Source organism: Ranitomeya imitator, chromosome 3 (genome assembly GCF_032444005.1).
Source record: "Ranitomeya imitator isolate aRanImi1 chromosome 3, aRanImi1.pri, whole genome shotgun sequence".
In the NCBI taxonomy this organism is placed as follows: Eukaryota; Metazoa; Chordata; class Amphibia; order Anura; family Dendrobatidae; genus Ranitomeya; species Ranitomeya imitator.
In genome coordinates this window covers 650,921,050-650,941,919 of record NC_091284.1, presented here as the reverse complement: position 1 = coordinate 650,941,919, position 20,870 = coordinate 650,921,050, and the positions used below count along the sequence as shown (strand labels likewise).

At 43.6% G+C, this 20,870-nt stretch overlaps 1 protein-coding gene across 1 annotated transcript; it reads right to left on the bottom strand.

The window, feature by feature from the left end:
• Positions 1 to 5,659: 5,659 nt before the first annotated feature.
• Positions 5,660 to 14,032, bottom strand: RGCC (regulator of cell cycle). Its single transcript, XM_069758216.1, has 5 exons — positions 13,927 to 14,032; positions 11,968 to 12,141; positions 7,374 to 7,481; positions 6,514 to 6,576; positions 5,660 to 5,997 (listed from the first exon to the last, which is right to left on the bottom strand). Exons 1-5 carry the CDS (start codon positions 13,958 to 13,960, stop codon positions 5,990 to 5,992), a joined length of 387 nt encoding a protein of 128 aa, XP_069614317.1. The 5' UTR covers positions 13,961 to 14,032; the 3' UTR covers positions 5,660 to 5,989.
• Between the last annotated feature and the right edge of the window lie 6,838 nt (positions 14,033 to 20,870).

Here is a 20,870-nt window from a genome sequence, read left to right as displayed (position 1 = left end):
AGGCTCTTGTAGAGTGCGCTGCCACATGCATTGGAGGATCTTTCCCTCCAGCTTTATACGCCAAGATTATAGCCTCTCTGATCCAGCGAGATAATGTGTTCTTTGTGACTCCGGCACCCTTGGTTTTACCCTGGAAAGACACAAAGAGAGCCCTACTCTTCCTCCAGTCCCTAGTTCTCTCTAATTAGGCTAGGACGGACCTTTTTACATCTAGGGTGTGAAGTCTTTCTTCTTCTGGAGTTGAGTGGTTCTCATAAAAGGTGGGTAACAAGATCTCCTGGGATCTATGAAAGGTAGAAGCCACCTTAGGGAGATAACAAGGATCTGTTTTTAAAAGTATCCTATCTGATGTTACCGTTAAAAAGGGAGGATCTATAGATAATGCATGGAGATCGCTCACTCTTCTGGCAGAGACTAACGCCACTAACAAAACCGTCTTCAAAGAAATATTCTTTAGTGAGGCTGTATGGAGAGGCTCAAAAGGTGGTTGTGTTATTGCATTTAAAACTATCGAAAGATCCCACTGAGGAACCCGAGGAATGTTAATTGGTTTTGATCTTTCACAAGCGGATATAAACCGGGATATCCATTTATTTCCTGCAATGTTATGATTAAAAAGAGCTCCTAATGCTGAAACCTGCACCTTCAGAGTGCTCACGGAGAGCCCTAATTCCAGCCCTTTTTGTAGAAATTCTAACATTGCAAATATAGGAATCTCAGAGGAAAATTGTGTAGTATGAAATTGAAGGAATTTCCTCCAAATTCTAACATAAATCCTGGTAGTTGAAGGTTTTCTGCTTTTCATAAGAGTATCGATTAATCCATTAGAAAACCCCCTGAGATTTAGTAACTGCCTCTCAAACTCCAGGCAGTTAAGTTCATGCCCTTTGCCTGAGGATGGAGGAATGGACCTTGAGAGAGCAGGTCCTTGGACTGAGGCAGAATCTATGGATCTGACACTGACATCGCCCTCAGGCATGAGAACCATGGCCTCTTGGGCCAAAATGGGGCTATCAACAGAACTTTTGCGCCCTCCTCCCTTATTTTTCTTATTACTATAGGTAATAGATTCCATGAAGGGAAAGCATAGGCCAGATCGAATGTCCATGGCGTCTGGAGGGCATCGAGTATGTCTGGCTTGTCCTCCCTGTTTAGAGAGGCAAACATCTTGACTTGACGGTTGGCTCTTGTGGCAAACAAGTCTATTTGAGGAACACCCTATCGAGCTGTTATTGCTTTGAAAATTTTCCTGCTCAGCATCCATTCCCCTTGATGAAGAGTATGACGGCTCAGGAAATCGGCACGAAAGTTGTCTGTGCCTCTGATGTGTACTGCCGATAGTGATAGTAGATGACCTTCGGCTAACTCCATGATGTCTGATGCCACCTCCCTGAGTTTGTCCGACCTTGTACCTCCCTGATGGTTCAGATAAGCCACCGCAGTGGTGTTGTCGGAGAATACTCTTGTATGAGAGCCGCTGAGCTGGGGAAGAAAGTGGAGAAGGGAGTAATATACCGTCCTCAACATTCGAGGAATTATTAAGATCTGAGCTGGACCAAAGATCCTGAACCCATTGATCCTGAAAATGTGCCCCCCAGCCTTCAGGACTAGCATCTGTGGTCACAACACTAGAAGGAGTGATTACCCATAGAACCCCTTTTGAAAGATTATTGTGATCCAACCACCACCTAAGGGAGTGTAATACTTCCGATGTTAGGAAAACTGTTCTATCCAGACATCCTCTATTCTTAATGTCCTCCTCCAGTACAAATTTTTGTAGCTGCCTAGTATGGAACTGTGCCCACTGTACCGCAGGAATGCACGATGTTAGAGAGCCTAGCAATGACATGACCTGTCTTAGTGACATACTACGTCTTTTTATTGCTGAGGACACCTTATCAACTATGGAGAATTTCTTATCCTCAGGCAGTTTACAAATCTGGTCGACCGAATCTAGAAGGAGCCCAAGGAATTTCTGACACGTTACAGGCTGAAGTCTAGATTTTTCCCAATTAACTAGCCAACCCAGGGATTGTAAGGATATCACTACTTCCCGTAATCTCTGCTCACACTGTAGGGGGCTCTTTCCTACAATCAACAGGTCATCTAGATATGGAATGACCAAAGTATCCTTTACCCGTAAAAAAGACATTACTTCTGATAGTAACTTAGTAAAAATCCTTGGGGCCATAGATAACCCGAAGGGCATTGCTCTATATTGTAGATGACGAATTTGCCCCTCTATACAAACTGCTACCCGAAGAAATTGTTGGTGTGAATTATGAATGGGAGTATGGTAGTAAGCATCTTTAAGATCCAATACTACCATGTAACAATTTGGAAATAGATTTTTTTATAGCTGAACGAATGGATTCCATTTTGAATGTTTTAGGCTTTATAAAGGAATTCAGCTTCCTCAAATTGATTATAGTTCTGAAAGAGCCATCCGGCTTACTAATCAGAAACAAGGGAGAGTAAAAGCCTCTCCCTATCTGGGAAGATGGAACCTCTACTAGGACATGTTTGCGTAGGAGGGATTTAACCTCGGTTTCAAGTGCCTCTTGCTGAGGCTTGGATCTTAAGGTGGTAAGGAAAGAAAGAATCCGGAGGAGTTTTAATAAAGTCTAGTGTGAGGCCTGAGGATGTTAATTTAATAGCCCATTGATTAGTTGTTACTTCTTTCCATTGATGACTGAATTGTTTTAGTCTTCCACCCACCGGAGAAATATCACTGATGGAATTTATCGGTTGGCTTGAAGGGGCGTTTATTAAACAGATTTCCTTTTTGTTTGAAATCTTTATTATTATTCCACCTGTCTCTGAAGCCTCCCTTTCTTCCGAATGGTGGCTTCCTGAACGCCCTTCTGTAAGACGGAATAAAGGGATTAGGGAATCCTTTCTTCCTCTCGCCCGCCTTAGTGAGAATATCATCAAGGACTGTTCCAAACAGGTACTCACCCTGACAGGGTATGGAACATAATTTGGATCTTGACTGGGCATCCCCCTTCCAGTTTTTTAACCATAAAGCCCGCCGAGCCGTATTAGCGAGATTAGGTGTTCTGGCCGCCAGGCGGAGGGAATCAATTGAGGCATCTGATATAAAAGCCGCAGCACCTTTAATCAAAGGGATAGATGCCCTTAATTTTTCTCTGGATACGCCACTTTTAATCTTTTGATCCAGCCAGACTAGCATTGATCTGCCAGTACATGTGGCTGAAATAGCCGGCTTGAATGCCGTGACACAGGCCTCCCACGATTTTTTAAGGAGTGCGTCTGATTTCCGGTCCATAGGATCTGATAAGGAACCTGCATCCTCCACTGGTAAGGAGAAACGGCGAGATGTAGACGCAACTGCCGCATCGACTTTTGGTATCTTGACCCAGGTATTCAAATCCTCATCATCAAAGGGGTAGCGTCTCTTACAGGATATTGGGACCAACCCCTTTTGACCTCTACTCCATTCTTTTTTAACGAGATCTTTTATGGCCTGATTTATTGGAAATATGTGGCCTTTCTTCTGAGAAAGACCAGCGAACATAACTTCTTGTGGCGTCTGGGGTTCTTTTGATTCAGACACCCCCATCGTATTTCTCACTGATTTTACTAGGTTGTTTATGCCCTCAGTTGGAAAACAGACGAAGTCCTCTTCCTCTGAGGAATTAGATTGCTGAGAAATATCAGAGTCAACCTCCCCACTCTCCGCTGATGTGTCAGCTCTAGGAGAGGATGTTTTTCTCCTTCGTTTCTCCATATTTACTGAAGAAGTAGAACCACCTCCCAACGACTGAAGTTCTTCCCGAATTATGAGACGTATCTCATTCATTTTAACCGATTCCTCCTGCCGTAAGGTGTTGTCTATACATGCCTGACACAGATTTTTAAGATAGGAGTCAGGCAGGGGTTCGGTACATATGGCACATTGTTTGTGCTTACTCTTCCCCGTCCTCTTTGCCTAGAAATAATATAAGCAAAGGAATCAATATAAGCTTCAGTGAAGCTATATACACACTCACCCAGCGTAATATTTATACTGGCTGCGGAGATGTCTTAGCCTGAGGAGTGGAACGGGAGGATTTTCTTCCTGATTTATCAGTGGAGTCACTTATTTTAGAGTGTCCACTATTCCTTTTCCTGGCTTCACCACTAGGGACTAATGGCTCTTCCATAGGGTGCACCCTGATCTCCTCTTGGGACGACATAATGGCACACTGACTGCACTTTATAGTGTAGTAATGTACACACCCCTTGCTCAGACGCACACCGGAGGACGTCCTCTATCACTGGCCGCACCAGGTACCCGCACTGTCGCCGTCTCCACAACGGTGTCCCAGCAGGGAGACCGTTGGATATCTTCAGGCTGCCTGTCAGCCGCACCAGATGAGGGGGGAGCCTGCAGGAACCTTCCCCCGACTCTGTCTACCTGCTCTGGAACCCCTGCCGCTCAGCAGTCGTACAGGCGGTAGTCCAGGCAGGTCTTCCTCTTCCTAAATCCATAGAGTCTTCTCTGTGGGTCTCCATCTAGGAACAGGAAACCAACTGAGGAGCGAGGGGGGGCCGCCCCTTTTATCTCTGTAGGTTTCCTGTTCCTAGGGGTGGATCCCCTCTCTCTAGTGGGTGCTGTCGTGGCGAATAGAAAAAAATGCATCCATGTGCACAAAACATGCAGAATGCATTCTAAGTGATAGAATGCATAATGTATGCGTTTTTAATGAGTTTTTATAGCGTTTTTAGCGTGAAAAAAACCTGAACGTGTGCACAGCCTTAGACAACATGCCTGGTCATCCCTTCATTCCCTGGTGGAGTAGACAAGCGCACTGATCAAGATGAGTAAAGGTCCCAAATGCAAGATCAGTATTTATATGTATGTGGTGGATATAGTGTCTGGTCAGAAGGGGGGGGGGGGGGGGGGGAACAAAACAAAAACCTCTTCAGAGGAAATCTGTAAGCAGGTTTTTGCTACATCAGAGCAAATTGATTAGGCAAGAAAGAGCAGGATCCAATGATGTATCACATAGATCACTGAGTGCAGCAGCTCTGACAGTTTTTGGATTTAGCAATACAGTGGATTGGAGGAAGCTGCCTTCCTACACCAGGCTCTGTATATACGATGCCCATAGACAGTGAGGTGTCCATCACAGGAGGGTGTGGGAGGTGTCAGACTACCATGCACGGCTGCTGTGTCCTGGCATTGGCTTAGCACCAGGAGCTTGTCAATCATTGCAAGCCAGCAAAAGCTGAAGCTTGATGAGAGGTATTGCTGAAATCTGTATTAACCCCTACTTCATGTGGTTATCAGACAGCCACAGTAGATTTTATATGCAGTTTGTAAAAAAGGTAGCCCCCTTTAGAGTAGTAAATTGTAGCCCAGAAGCATGGCATTATAGATGCCCTGTGCCTGGCAAATTAGTAGGTGTTAGTATTGTAGATTGTGTGGCAGTTCCCAGTCCAAGTCATTATTCCAGTGCTATAGTGGCAACCAAGATAATAAAGGTGGGTCTTATAAATAACATTTATTCTGGCCTGTGCTTCCATGACCAAGACCCTTGAACAGTAGCTTGCCAACACAGGCATCAATAGCCCCTTTAACTCCCATGTATACAGGTCATGGCCAGCTCCGTCTAGGGATTTCAGGCAACTTTTACATCACTACATGTAAAGAAACAGTCCAGACTGAGCTTTATTTGTATACAAAAATATATTATATGAAAAAAGCTTCATTACATTTCTCAACTATAACATTACCTTCATAAAAGCATTTTAAATTACAGTTATGCAATATACATGTAAAAATACAGTCAACTGTACCTTAAAGTGTTAAACAAACATCAGTTTTTCTACAACCATGCAGCAGCTACATATGGTGGAGTCACAGCAGCATGCAGAAGTGGTCTTCAGTGGGAAATATCTGCTGTACACGACACTACTTCATGAGGACCGAGTCTTCTGTGCCACTGCCAACATCCCATAGTATGACTAGCCATACAGTGCTTCACATGCCTGCGAGGGAGGAAGAAGGACAGTGGTGACATACAGACAGCAGAAGGGTGCTCACCAATGCATGACAAGTCGTTGGGTAGAGACTGGTGCAGCTCAAAACCTCCCATGATCATTTGGCACTGAAGTAATACCAGTAGGAAGTATAGTGCCAAGGATGCATCCGGAGCAGGAAACTGGAGGTTTTACTGGCAATCCTACACAATACACCCTGCTGGGGAGTATGAAGCTTCTGACATGGAAGACGGCTTGAAGTCATTTACAGGGTGCAATCATGAAGATTCTGAAAGTGTTTCCATCACCAAGTCATGCTGTAACAGTAGTGGAGTTGGAGTTTACCTTATAGATAGATTAAAATTCTATAGACAGTTAAAGTTTAGCCCTCTACTGCCACTACTAGAGGGAGCCACAGTAGCCATTATAACCCAACACTACCTGCTGCAGACTCAAGTGTAACACCACAGGGCAGAAGAAGGCAGAAGGCTTCCTCTAGTCATCCCTGAACACCAATATACTTACTTGCAAGTGTTCTGTCCAGATCTGCAATAAAGTCCTCCAGTTCCTTTGTATCACCAAGTTTAGCTGTGGTAAGACAATATACTTATTACAATGCCACCCTATGTAGCATACTGGTGAAGACACTACAGTGTCAGAATTTGCATGTTTTAAATAGACAATTTCTAAATTTCTGCATACAAGACCAGGGTCACGTCTTGTCAAAGACAAGCAGGTTAGTGTGAACGGATTTGCAGGACCCGGTCCATCGATGGCATCAGTAATTATCTGTTGAACAGGAGCCCGGAGAAGCCCCTCTTTACCCGACAGATGTGGCTCCTAGTAGCAGGCCAGCTGATCAGAAGAGCATGGAGTTCGGGAGATTCACAGGCCTCCTGTCCAGATTTATTATCTGAATTCTCAGGTAAAATCTGTATTCAGTGAAGCCAGCATTTCCCATTAGTGAGATGGCAGCTGCTACTGATCAGATTCCATCTCCCATCTACATAGGATAAGGGGCAAGGAGCTGCACCCTCGTATCTACATAGATGTATTCAGTAGCAGCTTCCATCAGTAGTAACTGCCATCTCAGTAATGGGAACGTGGCTTCACTGACTACAGATTTTAAAGTTTTAATAAGGACTGATCATTTATGTCAGAAAGAAGCAGATTTTTCTTTAAGATATATTACAAAGCTTCTTATTTTCATCTGTACTATTGGTTTATGAAACAAATTTAAAAACTTACGTTTAAGTCTTAATAATTTGGAGCAGCTTATTACATAACATGAACCACCATGATAAGTCTATGGTATTGCAAGACTGTTCGGTCCAAGATTACACTAAGAATTACATATTAGTGTAAAAACAAAAAAAAAACATTACCTTTCCGTGGCGTCTCTGCAGGTGACGACAGAGGTGGAGAAGTCAGCGTTGGAGAATTTAGCTTTTCATCACTGAAACTAAAACTGTTTCTACAGAGTGAATCTGCACCTGTAAACACAAAAGTAGCATTTTACCTTGGAGGTTTATTTTTTTTTTTAACACAGGCCACCATGTTCTCATGTGTGATAAAAGACTTGAGCAGTGTCTATTACAATGATGGAAGAAGGCTAAAAAAAAAAAATATGGCTCATAATTGCAAAATTTAGGCATTGGGATGACAGTTTTTTTTGCAGACTAAGTGGTCTGCAAGAAAAAAAAAAAAACCCAGACACTGGTTAAACAGTTATGACAATCTGAACCAAAGCACAGATTAAAAATAGAAAAGAAAAAAAAAAAGTGGCAATACGAAAGCAACCTCCATCGCCTAAATACCAGAAGACCACATGGCCTAGACGAGTTCGATTTGTCCAGAATATGAAGATTAGTTGCGCACATACTGTGTATTGACACTGCCTGATCCCTAGTCCAGAGCAGCCCAGGAGAACGGTTGGGCTTCTATGTAGGTCACAATTACTACTATTGCAGGTTAGGACCAGCTTATGATCCAAGCTGAAAAACTACAGATTTCAGTTTTGGGTTTTCCTGGAGGTTTAATTCGTCCATTTCTTGTTCACTGTAAAGTATTCAATGGGCAATATAGGTTCTTGTGATTTTATTTTAGTATGTCTGCTGTGGCACTATATACATATTTTCTTCACAAGTTCCCCATATGGGCACAGTACAAGCCTCACCACATAGTAAAATAAGTAGCATTACATCTGTAAGTCATTTCCTGTGACTTCAGGCTGAACACAGTGAACTTTGGTGCCTTCACGTTTGTGCATTATAGACCTTCTGCAACTTACTGAGGATTAGTTACTGAATACACTTCCAATAAATATTTTTTACTCACTGGCCCCTACTCCTGTACCACTGTCAGCCACTGATCCTGGTTAAACCTTGTGCTGTCTACATCAGCAAGCCTGCAGAAGCCGAGTGATTGGCTGCAGTGGTTACATATGCTTTAGTGGGATGTCACTGCTGTAGCCTCTAAACCAGGGATGTCAAACTGCATTCCTCAAGGGCCGCAAACTGGTCATGTTTTCAGGATTTCCTTGTATTGCACAGGTGATAATTTAATCACCTGCACAGAATGATTCCAGCACCTTGTTCAATGCTAAGGAAATCCTGAAAACATGACCTGTTTGCAGCCCTTGAGGAATGCAGTGTGACACCCCTGCTCTAAACTATCACCAGGATCAGTAGCAGAGCGCTGGGAGTGAGGAGGGGTAGGTAAGCCATTATATTTAACTTGCACTCCTGTGGCTTAAAATTTACTGAAAACAAATTTAATTTTCATTTTCTACAGTGACAGTTTGCAGCCACTAGTGTTTCCAACACTAATATACATTCTACGAATATATTTCTAAAGGTGCTATTGACATGAAATGCTCACCAGATGTCAGCAATAACCAACCCAATTCACAAAAAGTAAAACCAGAGATATCCATAAATTAAGGCATGTGTTCTAATGAGAAGTGACAGGGGGATGTGACGTACTGAACACATGAAGAGGTGCAAAAAGCTATGGAGAGTCATAACACCAGCTGAAATCTATTAGATGGTCACCAATGCTGCCATATAGTGAAAAAAATATGTTGCCAACATTGAGCTGTTTGTGGAGAGGGATTGCAGATAACCCTGGATGGCTACTATTATCATAGTCATCGTCCGCCTCTTACTACTTAGACTCCAGCCACTTCTATGTGCACAATTGCGTTCATACTAAAGGACCATGGTAGCATGTCCCAGTCTCCAGGACAGGCTGCAGAAGTTATTGGCCAATAAGAAACACCAGTAAAAGGAGCGGTTCTTAAATGTTATCCACAAACCCTGATAAACGTCCCACGCAAGTGACATCAGCGGCCATCTTAGGTGACATTGAGCAGTCTCCACTATAACTTCATACACATGTATACATCAGAACGCATCAAAACAACTAGTACACATGACAACGAGAACAAAACAAGGAAAGACGACACGTTTCCTGTAAGTAACCACAGCACATGTCACACCACCTTTCCATGGGTACAACACATTGTGCTTCTTCTAAGAGCTAGAAACAAGCCACTTGTCTGCTCCAGGTAGATTAGTCACAATCCTGAGCAGTGAGAATAAGCTGCTCAATTAGGATCCGTAAATATAACCTGGAGCATGAATGTCCCCTATCCTCTAAAAGGAATTTGATATTCCCTGGACCTCTATATGCCCCCCCTCCCCCACCCCCGTATTTTTACCATATGCTTTGGCAATGCTAACATGTACTTAGTCCTGCCAATAAAGCTCATTTGAATTTGAATGTACAGGTGGCAGGTACAAGAACATTAGGAAGGAGAAGCAATGAGCAGCCACTGCATATGGCAGAGTCTTTAGACTGGTTACCAGCCTTCTGACTAATTACTGACATCATACTCTGGTCTATTGAACCCTTGTGTAGACAAGACAGCTGGGAAACTATTTGCATGACATGCAGTCTGAATTATTCAACTACACTGTCCAAGCTAGTAATGATGGAAAGAAATTCACAAATCTAAGATTAAAAACCCCCCCCATGAACTTTTAGGAAACTAACCACATTAGCCAAAAAAAAAAAAAAAAGAAAGGATAAGCTGATTAGGCATCACAGATCAATAGAATCAAATATTGATCTGAGAACAGTCGATTCATGGTAACTGGGGTAGAGTCTTGACAATTAAGGGGGGGTTAACTTATTTTGTCAAATCCTTATATACCCACGGTTGTATATTTTATTTACAGTTAAAGCCAGTTTTTCTATGCTGGGTGGTGTGGTGATGTCCATGATCACCAGCCATGGTTACAAGAATGTACAATATTATGAATCGTTTCCACAATCTCAATGCTTCATCATTACAGCTTTATCATGATATGGTTGTCATGTAGCTCTGTCTGTTGGTCACAAGCTTTTACTATAGAGAAGTAAGATCGAATTAGAGTGATTTTTATCATAATGCCTTCTCATAAGAGGGACTGAACAGAATGGCTTTCAAACACAAGTCCTGCTGTTCGGGGCTTCATGACGGGGCAGTCTTAACTACACCTTCATTCTTGCTAGTTTTCCCCTCAATCTCCAACCCTCCTCTGACAGCTCTGGCTCCATAGGGGAAGAGATGGGTGAAGATCGATACTAAGCAGGCGGGTAGAGTTATATAAATGATTGTCCCACTGTGATGCACCAAGCGCCTGTACTCTGAATAATCATTGTGTGCAGAGTCCCTATAAGAGGAGGTCACTTGACACTCATGAAAGTTCTGGAGCAGGTTTTGCACACAACTACATTATACCATTTGTCCAAAAGTTTGAGCAAACTAACAACTGGATCTTACCATTCACCTTAAAGAGTTGTCAATAGCAGCACTGACTGTATAATGTCAGTTTTTAAGGAAACCTAACAGTAACTTAGTAACATAGTAACACAGTGAGGCCGAAAAAAGACATTTGCCCATCCAGTTCAGCCTATATTCCATCATAATAAATCCCCAGATCTACGTCCTTCTACAGAACCTAATAATTGTATGATACAATATTGTTCTGCTCCAGGAAGACATTCAGGCCTCTCTTGAACCCCTCGACTGAGTTCACCATCACCACCTCCTCAGGCAAGGAATTCCAGATTCTCACTGCCCTAACAGTAAAGAATCCTCTTCTATGTTGGTGGAAAAACCTTCTCTCCAGACACAAAGAATGCCCCCTTGTGCCCGTCACCTTCCTTGGTATAAACAGATCCTCAGCGAGATATTTGTATTGTCCCCTTATATACTTATACATGGTTATTAGATCACCCCTCAGTCGTCTTTTCTAGACTAAATAATCCTAATTTCGCTAATCTATCTGGGTATTGTAGTTCTCCCATCCCCTTTATTAATTTTGTTGCCCTCCTTTGTACTCTCTAGTTCCATTATATCCTTCCTGAGCACCGGTGCCAAAAACTGGACACAGTACTCCATGTGCGGTCTAACTAGGGATTTGTACAGAGGCAGTATAATGCTCTCATCATGTGTATCCAGACCTCTTGTTTTTTTACTCTTGCAAAGTTATGATTAAAGTGACAAGTACAGCGTGAAGCACACAGCTATGGTGCCACGGCAAACTGCAGTGGTGTCAGTTTTATCATTTCACCTATTCCCCTTATTATAAAAAAGTTTTTAATTACAAAAATGATTATAAAGAAACTAAGGTAATCTACTCCAAGTCATGATCAACTGAAATCGGAGGACAAAACAGCTATTTTCCAACTGTTAAGCTGCTTGATAGATAATTTGGGAACAAAACTCCCTTCCCTACATGTGTGGAGACGGAAGAGGGGCCTTAAACTGGTCACACTGTACAAAATCTGACCGATCACAGCGACCGCAGAAAAACATGCCATTATACCATGTCGGTGACATCTCAGACTGCCCCTTCTGTAGGCCAAAGATCAGGCCTAAAACCACCTTCAGATTTATCCCCCCATAGGGTCACATGTACGGTTGCTCACTTTCTGAGTCACTGATTCCACTGTCACTGATGCTGGTGCTGCTTCTCCTCTTCATGGTCTGCAGATGTTCATCATATCGGAAGCGCCTTTCATTGAAAGGAGAGGAAAAGTCTTCCAAGACTGCATCAAACTCACACAGCACTTCATTAAGATCATCGTCTTCTATAAAGGTGGCTGGAAGAAAAAAAAAAAAAGGAACAGTAAGAAAGTCAAACTTTATCACAATATTCCCACATAGTTCCAACAATAACCTTGTCTTTCCATTGTCTAAAGATGGATGGGCCATCGGTTTACAGATTAGTGGGAGACTCCAAAAAAGCACCGTCAGTGGACCAACTATAGTCTCATCCCTGGTTACCAGGAAAGTCCATCAGAAGACATTCTCCTGTGGATATAGTAGATGTTCCTGCTCATGTGGAAGCCGCACAATCTGTATCCAGCACAATCTGAGAGCAGCCGGCTGATAATGCAGAGCCCTAAGGTGTAGGGGAGGAGACCGTTGTGTAGGACTGGAGGCGATGTAGAGGGTGCCTAGACTGCACACAGACAGGTTACATCAGTCAATTATTTCCACTATAAACACCATATAAAATTACAAAATTCTGACTAGCTTTGGAATTTAGTCATCATACCCAGATACTAAGAATGACCTGAGTTATGGTAACTTTCTGAAAAGGAAAACCCATCAAACCACAGGATGAGTCACAGTCTATTACAGGGTTCAGTAATGCTCAGGGCTGTACTCATGCAATTTTAAGACTGATTAGTTTTCAAGATTTTCCCCCCTGACTGGCCCTGAAACAATCAGGCTGGCAAATAACTTGTGTGGGTGACTTGGCAGCACCAGAGATCTCTTCCACTGCGGCTACTCCTCATAATAGAGCATTAGCACAGGGCCGGGAACAAAGAGCAAAGGAAGCCTCCTTAGGAAAACAACTCTACACTTGTTGGGAAGCGACACTGTATGCACATCTGCCGGGAACGAAGCGCCTTGCTGCACGGACAGGTTATATCAGCACACCTGAATATATAGACAGCATTAGCAATTCAAGTGTGTTACAGAGGCCATCATGCAGCAATTCAGAATAAATCTCTACAGGCAGGAGCCAGGAGATCTCCCTATAGAAAGGCTGGGAAGAGCCCTGAAGCTTGGGTCAGCTCCATCAGACGTCCCCAGCCAGTCAGGTTCAGACATAAGGAGCAACGCTGAGAAATGAAGATCAGAGAATTAGTAACCGATTCCCAATACCCACAGCCAGGTCTAGTTAGTACCAAGGATTAGTGGGTTCTGACAGCATGGTTCTGACAGCATGGTTCTGACAGCATGGTGGCAGGACTCTAGTGTTGTGATATCCATGGTGATTTTGGCATGACAGCATCTCCAGTAGCACCAACAGCCCCCTCCTCCCTGATACTGGGCGAAGGGTCCTAGTACACATGGAGGGGCACAGTGAGTGCGATATCCACGGTGTGTCAGTGCTGCACATCTGGCACCTCTCACATGTCAGCTTATGCCATTGTCACCAGTGCAGATCTCACCTTTGCAATACAATCTGGAGTCATTCTAACACTTAATACAGAATACACAGTGCAGATTTCAGAGCTGCAGAATTCTTCGTGTCTAAAATCCACAGTGGATCAGTCTTGCATGACCGCAGCCCGAGCCCAGCAATACACAGCAGCCTCGGTCCCAATAGCCAGAACATACATTCAGTGCTAGCCTACACAGACAGCTGGCTCAGGTGTTGGCCATAGACTTCTGCCATAGTGATGGCCACCAGGTGTGCAGCACAGGGGCACTGGCCGGCAGCTGGCACCATGGCAATGGCCAGTCACCCCCTGGCTGCTACTGTGACTACAATCCAAAAGTGACGCCACATAACGGAGTGCCTGGTCTGGGGCGGCAGGATGGGTACCTGGGCATTAGTGACGGCATAGCGCCCTCCTGCCCGCACTCACCTCTCCTGGAGCTCTTCACTTTAGGCGGCTTCATGCTTCCTCCTCTGTACAGACCGCTCAGCCCGCCGCCCCGTGTCTCCACACAGCACGTCCTGCTCTGCCGCGCTCACCTCACATCACTTCTTATATAGCCTGCAGCTGGAGGGGTACTGACGTCACGCTGGGCGGGGCTACAGAGGAACTTTCCATTCATTGTTGTCACAGGCGAGGAGAGCCGCCGCTACTGTCGCTGCAGGGTGACGCTGGTGAGCGCCGCTAGAGGGCGCTGCTCGCATGCTGTAATGACAGGGCTCTGTATCTGGAGGAAGCTACAGGTGTCAGTGCGGACAGCAGCAAGTGGGAAGGAGTGACAGACAATGCGTAGAAGAGAAGGAGGGGACGATGGTTTCTTATTCAGCAGTTTCTTTTTTCTATTTTTCAGGTTTAACTACAAAAATCACACTAAATACATTGCAGTGTGGAGCACTAATGTGAATACACATTATCATAAAACTGCCACAAAAGTGGGCATCAAGTGGGCACTGAAGGGTGTAGTGGGATGGATGGTTGAATGACTTTGGGTCAGTGATTTCACACACAGATAGTGATGCCCCCTATCTAATTCTGGTCACTCCAGCCTGGCCCAAATGGGTTCTGGGCAGCAGGACTGGCATCAGGTCCGGACTGGCCATTGGGCAATTCTGGCAAATGCCAGAAGGGCCTGTCTGGTCGTGGGCTGCATTGTCTGCTATGTTGTTAACAGAATCGGTGTTCTCAAGACACCCATACTGTTAAGAGGTGTGACAAGCACAAAGTGCCAGCAGGCCATAGGGAACATTAGAAATATTGGTCTTGTAGTAGATCTTGCTTCCTCCACCCAGGGTAATCTTACTAATATATCCCATCTAGTGCTTGGGGATGGGGACCGCATGGGCCTGTGTGATTTCAAATGCCAGGGCTGAATTTCAGCCCCAGTCCGTACCTGACTGGCATTAAGGTCTGGGCAGTCAATAGATTTTAACAATTTGAATAAGTAAGTGGTGTTATTAAGGGGTTAAATGACTTTGGGCCAGGCTGAGGTGACCTGAGTTTCATGCAGGCCATCACTGTGTGTGAGATCAGTGGCCCAAAGTCATGTAGCCCCTTAAAAACACCAGTTATTTAAATCTGGGAGAACTGGCTATTTGCTGGAGAGACCTGCATTAGATGTGGGGCATCACTATGTAACGGTGGTGTGAGATCACTGGCCCAAAGTCATTTAACCCTTTTAATAACGCCTTTCGGTACCCACTTTGTTGCCCATTTTTGTGGCAGTTTTATTATTTTTGCAGCTGCTTTCAGGTGTATTCACATCAGGGCTCCTCGTTGCATTGTATTTTATTATTGTGATTTTTGTCATTAAACCTCTTAAAAACAGAAAAAAAAAAGAAACTGTCGAAAAAGAAACCAACTTCAGCATCGTAGAAATGAGCCCAATAATCCATGTTCAGTGATATCCACCCCAAAAAACATTATTGTCTTAATCAGAGATGGTGCAAATCAATTCCTAGGACCCAGACCAACGACCACTTCAGATCTGTGCCTGCTGGCCGTGAGCCCTGGATGTGAGCGCTCTTACCTCCTGACGTCCACAGTTCTTATTAGCTCATTTGGCACAGGGTCATCATGGTGGTGTCATGCACATGTGGCGTCACGCCAGGCGGGCTAATGAAAAGAACTGGGGATGCCAGTAGGTAAGAGGCAGTTCTCATGGCTTCCAGCAGCCACAGATTACCTTCCGTGGCTGAACGACCGAGTCCTACAAATTGATTCTCCCATCTCTAGTCTTAAACATTCTGAAATAGTATTTTCTGAGTCTATTTCATACATGTATAGGGACTAATTTATCAAAGAATAAATATATTAATCGATATTGCATTTAGTCGACCACCTTATTTATTAAAGGCTTATCCATAGGATCTCCCACTGATCAGCTGTTCCCAGTGCCAGAGGCGGCTGGATTTGCTTAAAGGGAATCTGTCACCCCAAAAATGGCCTATAAACTAAGGCCACCGTCATCAGGGGCTTATCTACAGCATTCTGTAATTCTGTAGATAAGCTCCCGATGTATCCTGAAAGATGAGAAAAACAAGTTATATTATACTCACCCAGGGGCGGTCCTGCTGCAGTTCGGTCCAATGTGAGTCGCCGTCCAGGTCCGACGCCTCCCATCTTCATACGATGACATCCTCTTCTTGTCTTCTTGCCGTGGCTCCTGCTCAGGCGTACTTTGCCCGGTTGAGGGCAGAGCAAAGTACTGCAGTGCGCAGGTGCCGGGAGAGGTCAGAGAGGCCCAGCGCTTGCGCACTATTAGGTCGCATTTCATGCACAGCTTTCTGAACTCTGCTTCATACTACATCTAAAAACTCAGATTGTGTAACAATGGCTGCACCCAATAAACTAAGTGATACATTGTTGTAATCAGGGTCTCTTTCTCTACAATATGCTGCTCTCAGATGAGGAAGCAAAAGCCTGGCAACATATTCCCTTTAAGGGCCTTAGGCTATGTGCCCACGTTGCAGATTTCTGTGCGGATTTTTCTGCTCAGTTTTAGAAAAATCCGCAGGTAAAATGCACTGCGTTTTACCTGCGGATTACCCGCGGATTATCCGCAGATTTCCTCCATTTTTTGAGTGGATTTCACCTGCAGTTTTACACCTGCGGATTCCTATTATGGAACAGGTGTAAACGCTGCAGAATCCGCACAAAGAATTGACATGTCGTTACCGCGCTGTATTTTCCGCACCATGGGCACAGCGTATTTGGTTTTCCATAGGTTTACATGGTACTGTAAACTCATGGAAAACTGCTGCGAATCCGCAGTGGCCAATCCACTGCAGATCCACAGACAAATCCATAACATGTCCACATACCCTTATATTCTGGTTAGGCAATATGAGATTGATGTGGATCTAACTCTTGGCACCCCAAAAACTGTTGGAAGGGACCGCAACACTTGTGTTGGTGCTGCAGACACTGTTCAATGTTTATATTGCTCCTTCTACCTGCACGTCAATAACTTGGTAGTGGCAGTTCGGGATACAGCAATATTGTCCCATTCACCTCAATGTAAATGGGAATTTACTGGAAAAAAGCATCGACCAAACCAAACAGAGCACACAGTGGATTTCATGACGAGCACTATGACCCTATCAATCAAGACAAGGAGGGAGAAATGTTTTATGACAGCCTAGGAGGCCTCTGTACAAGTGTATGGAGAGCAAGCCATGAACAGTGATCCGTATTCAATGCGAGGATGCGATTTTTTCTCCAAAAAGTATCGGTGTTTCATCCGTATGGCATCCATATGACATCCGTATGGTGAGATTTTCTCGCCGGCTTGCAAAATGGACATATAATGGATCCAAGGGCTCAAGTATTCATGAAAACATATAGACAGTATATATATATATATATCTATATATATATATATAGATATATATATATATCAGTGAGACACATACATATATATATATATATATATATATATATATATATATATATATATATATATATATATATATATATATATATATATATATATATTTAATACAGAGCTAGATAGCAGAAAAGCCGGTAAATCAATTGCCGGCTTTTGCTAAGTCCTTACCGAACCCAACAGGATATGAGACATACCATCTACAAGACGCTTGCAGGCGACTTTGGGGACCCTAACACTCAGGCTGAATGGGACTGTATGTTCAGAGATTTTTCATTAAAAACAGTCCAATTTATTATTAATAAAAGATCGTCCAATTTGAATAGAACCAGTGAGTCCATTATGGGTATATTTGAGCAATTAAAAGCTTGTACCAATACTGATGGATGTAAAGAGCTAGTGGATAATATCTTGTTTAGATTAAAAGAAAAAGAAAAAGAAATTATTTCAAGAAAAATGAAGAAATTTAAAAGGGACAATGTGCCAGAGCATTTATATTTGAAATATTCGAACGACACATCCCCGAGGAGCCCACGCCACGAATCCAACGAAATGGTAACACTAGACGAATATAACGTCACTCCATCCCATGGTGTTCCTGAGAACTCCATTGAGTTCTCGGTTTACGCTAATTCAAATTCCACCCAATATACACCGGTTTCAGGTCGTCGGGAACCTCTCGCTATAAACCTGGATTCTCCTTCAATGAATTGTCATAATTTACTGGATATTACTGTATATCCTGACACCCCGTTGCCTGAGGATATGCAGACAGTACCAAATGAAGTATCCCAGTGCCCAATCACCACATCGAATAGATTTTCACCCCTTGCATTAAGTGAAGATGACAACGGAGGTAGATCACTTTCTTATCAAGCAGATTCCTGTGCAAGAGAGCACCAGGGGCGGGATACAACCACTGGACGTAATAAACAGATAGCTAAAAGGGACTTTCAGATTGAGAACCCTAGGGGCTCCCATATACCGCTAAGTTACAATAAAAGGGTTAGAGGAGGTAAAACCCCAGCAGTAAATGGCACGTTTGGGAGGAACCCAAGAGGATCCAAAGTACTACCATACCGTCCCTCCATCAATCGGGATTTTTTCCGGGTAAGGTCAACAAAACAAAAAGAGGTAGGAGGGGGGGGGAAACGCCCCAAAAATAAAATAGAGGGCCAGGAGACTGGCAAGGAGCAAAAAATATATAATTTGAGCGATTACCAATTATCAAAAAACGAAATATCTCTATTGCAGAAGGGTTTGAAATTTTCACCCACATCTGCGGCGAATCCGTTCAATCTATATATTTCTATGAAGAAATATCTACGCAATTTAGGCCTAAAAAAGTATTTTTTAAAAAGGGAAGGTACTATTATCAGCGCCCCTAATACATCCGGAGTTGGGTACATCCATACATCGCTATCTAATCCCTCCAAATTTACTCCTGTACAGGAGTTCTCTAACGCCTTCCGCACATTTGACACTCTTGTCACGGCAGACATTCGGAAAATGGGCCGGAAACTAACAAAGTACGTACCATATAACCTGACGGCGCAGGAAAGGACGGCTATAAAGGCTCTACAAGACAATAATGACATTATAGTCCGACCAGCGGACAAGGGTGGGGGGATAGTTATACTAAAGAGATCCATGTATCGGGAGGAAGCAATTAGACTCCTCAGTGATGAAATCACCTACAGCAAACTAAAGAGCGATCCAACCACTCATTTTGTCAAGAAACTAAACATCTTATGCTCTAGAGGGAAATCCATGGGCATTCTCAATAAGAAAGAGTTTGAGTTCGTGATGAACCGCACTCCGAGTATAGCGGTTTTTTACCATATCCCTAAATTACACAAGAATCCGATGTGCCCCCCGGGGAGACCAATTATCTCGGGCATCAACAATCTCACATCTAATCTCTATAGGTATGTTGATATCCACCTGCAGAAATGCATGACTCTTATTCCGGCATATCTGAAAGATACGGGCCATGTATTGCAGGTCCTCGAAACTGTTAACTGGAAACCCAATTATATTCTGGGCACACTGGATATTAAATCCTTGTACACGGTTATCAATCAGGATATGGGCTGCCAGGTGGCAGGTTATTACCTTGAGTTATTGGGGATCTACACACAGACTCAGACTCAATTCATACAGGAATGCATCAAGTTTATTTTACAACATAATTATTTTTTATTTGAGGACCAATTTTTTGTACAAAAGTGGGGTACAGCTATGGGGACGCGATTTGCCCCAAGCTACGCTAACCTCTATGTATCCAAGTGGGAGGAGTCGCAAATATATCCAGCAGGACAGCTCCAAGAAGGCCTGTTTTTTTGGCGTCGATTCATCGACGACATTGTGTTCATCTGGGAAGGCACCCAAGATGATCTCGATACATTCATATCTAGTTTAAATAAAAACAATTATGGCCTGGAGTTTACCCCCACTATAAGCAGCACTAATGTTAACTTTTTGGACCTCAATATCTATGTGGAAGGGAATCAACTGCTTACTAAGTGCTACCACAAGGAAGTAGATGTGAATAGTTTTATTCACATAACCAGTTGCCACCTCCCTATATGGCTCACCAGTATACCTAAGAGCCAGTTCATACGTATTAAACGTAATTGTACTAAAGAAGAGGAGTATTATAGGGAGGCAGAGGGGCTGACACAGCAGTTCCTGGAAAAAGGATATCCTAAAAATCTATTGGAAGAAGCGAGAATGGAAATGGAATCCTTACCAAGAAGCCAGCTAGTACATCCAGTTAAATTACCAACTCCAGATAACGGTAACATCAGAAACCAAATAGGCCAATTGCCATTCATATCCCAGTTTCATGCAGGTCATAGGTTTTTTAGAAGAATCATTGAGAAACATTGGGCAGTTCTACGAGGAGACAAAATAGTGGGGGACCATCTACCCATCCGCCCAAAGTTCATCTATAGAAAAGCCCAATCTCTAGGCCATATGATTGCCCCTACCACCAAACTGACTATGGGTAATCGACTAAGAGGGCCGAGGACAACTACCCCAAAGAATGGAGGGTTTGTACCTTGTGGCAGCTGCTTCAGCTGTATAAACACCAGTTTTAAAAAAAACACGACAAACCATGTTTAAAGATGCAAGCGGAAACAGGGAATTTATGATTAAGGAAAGCATTACCTGTTTCTCAACAGGGGTCATCTATCTGATCCAGTGTCCCTGCAATAAACTCTATGTGGGGCGAACGAAACGGTGCCTTATGACACGGATCAAGGAGCATCTGAAGAACATCCAGAAAGGCCATACTGGTCACCCTCTATCCCGGCACTTTATAGAGAAGCACAACAAATCCACCAAAGGGGTATTTTTTACTGGCATTCAACGGGTCTATAAAAACCCAAGAGGGGGGGATTTTATTAGAAGTATGTCCAGGGTGGAAACACAGTGGATCTTCACATTGGACAGCTTGGCCCCTAGGGGCCTGAATCAAGAA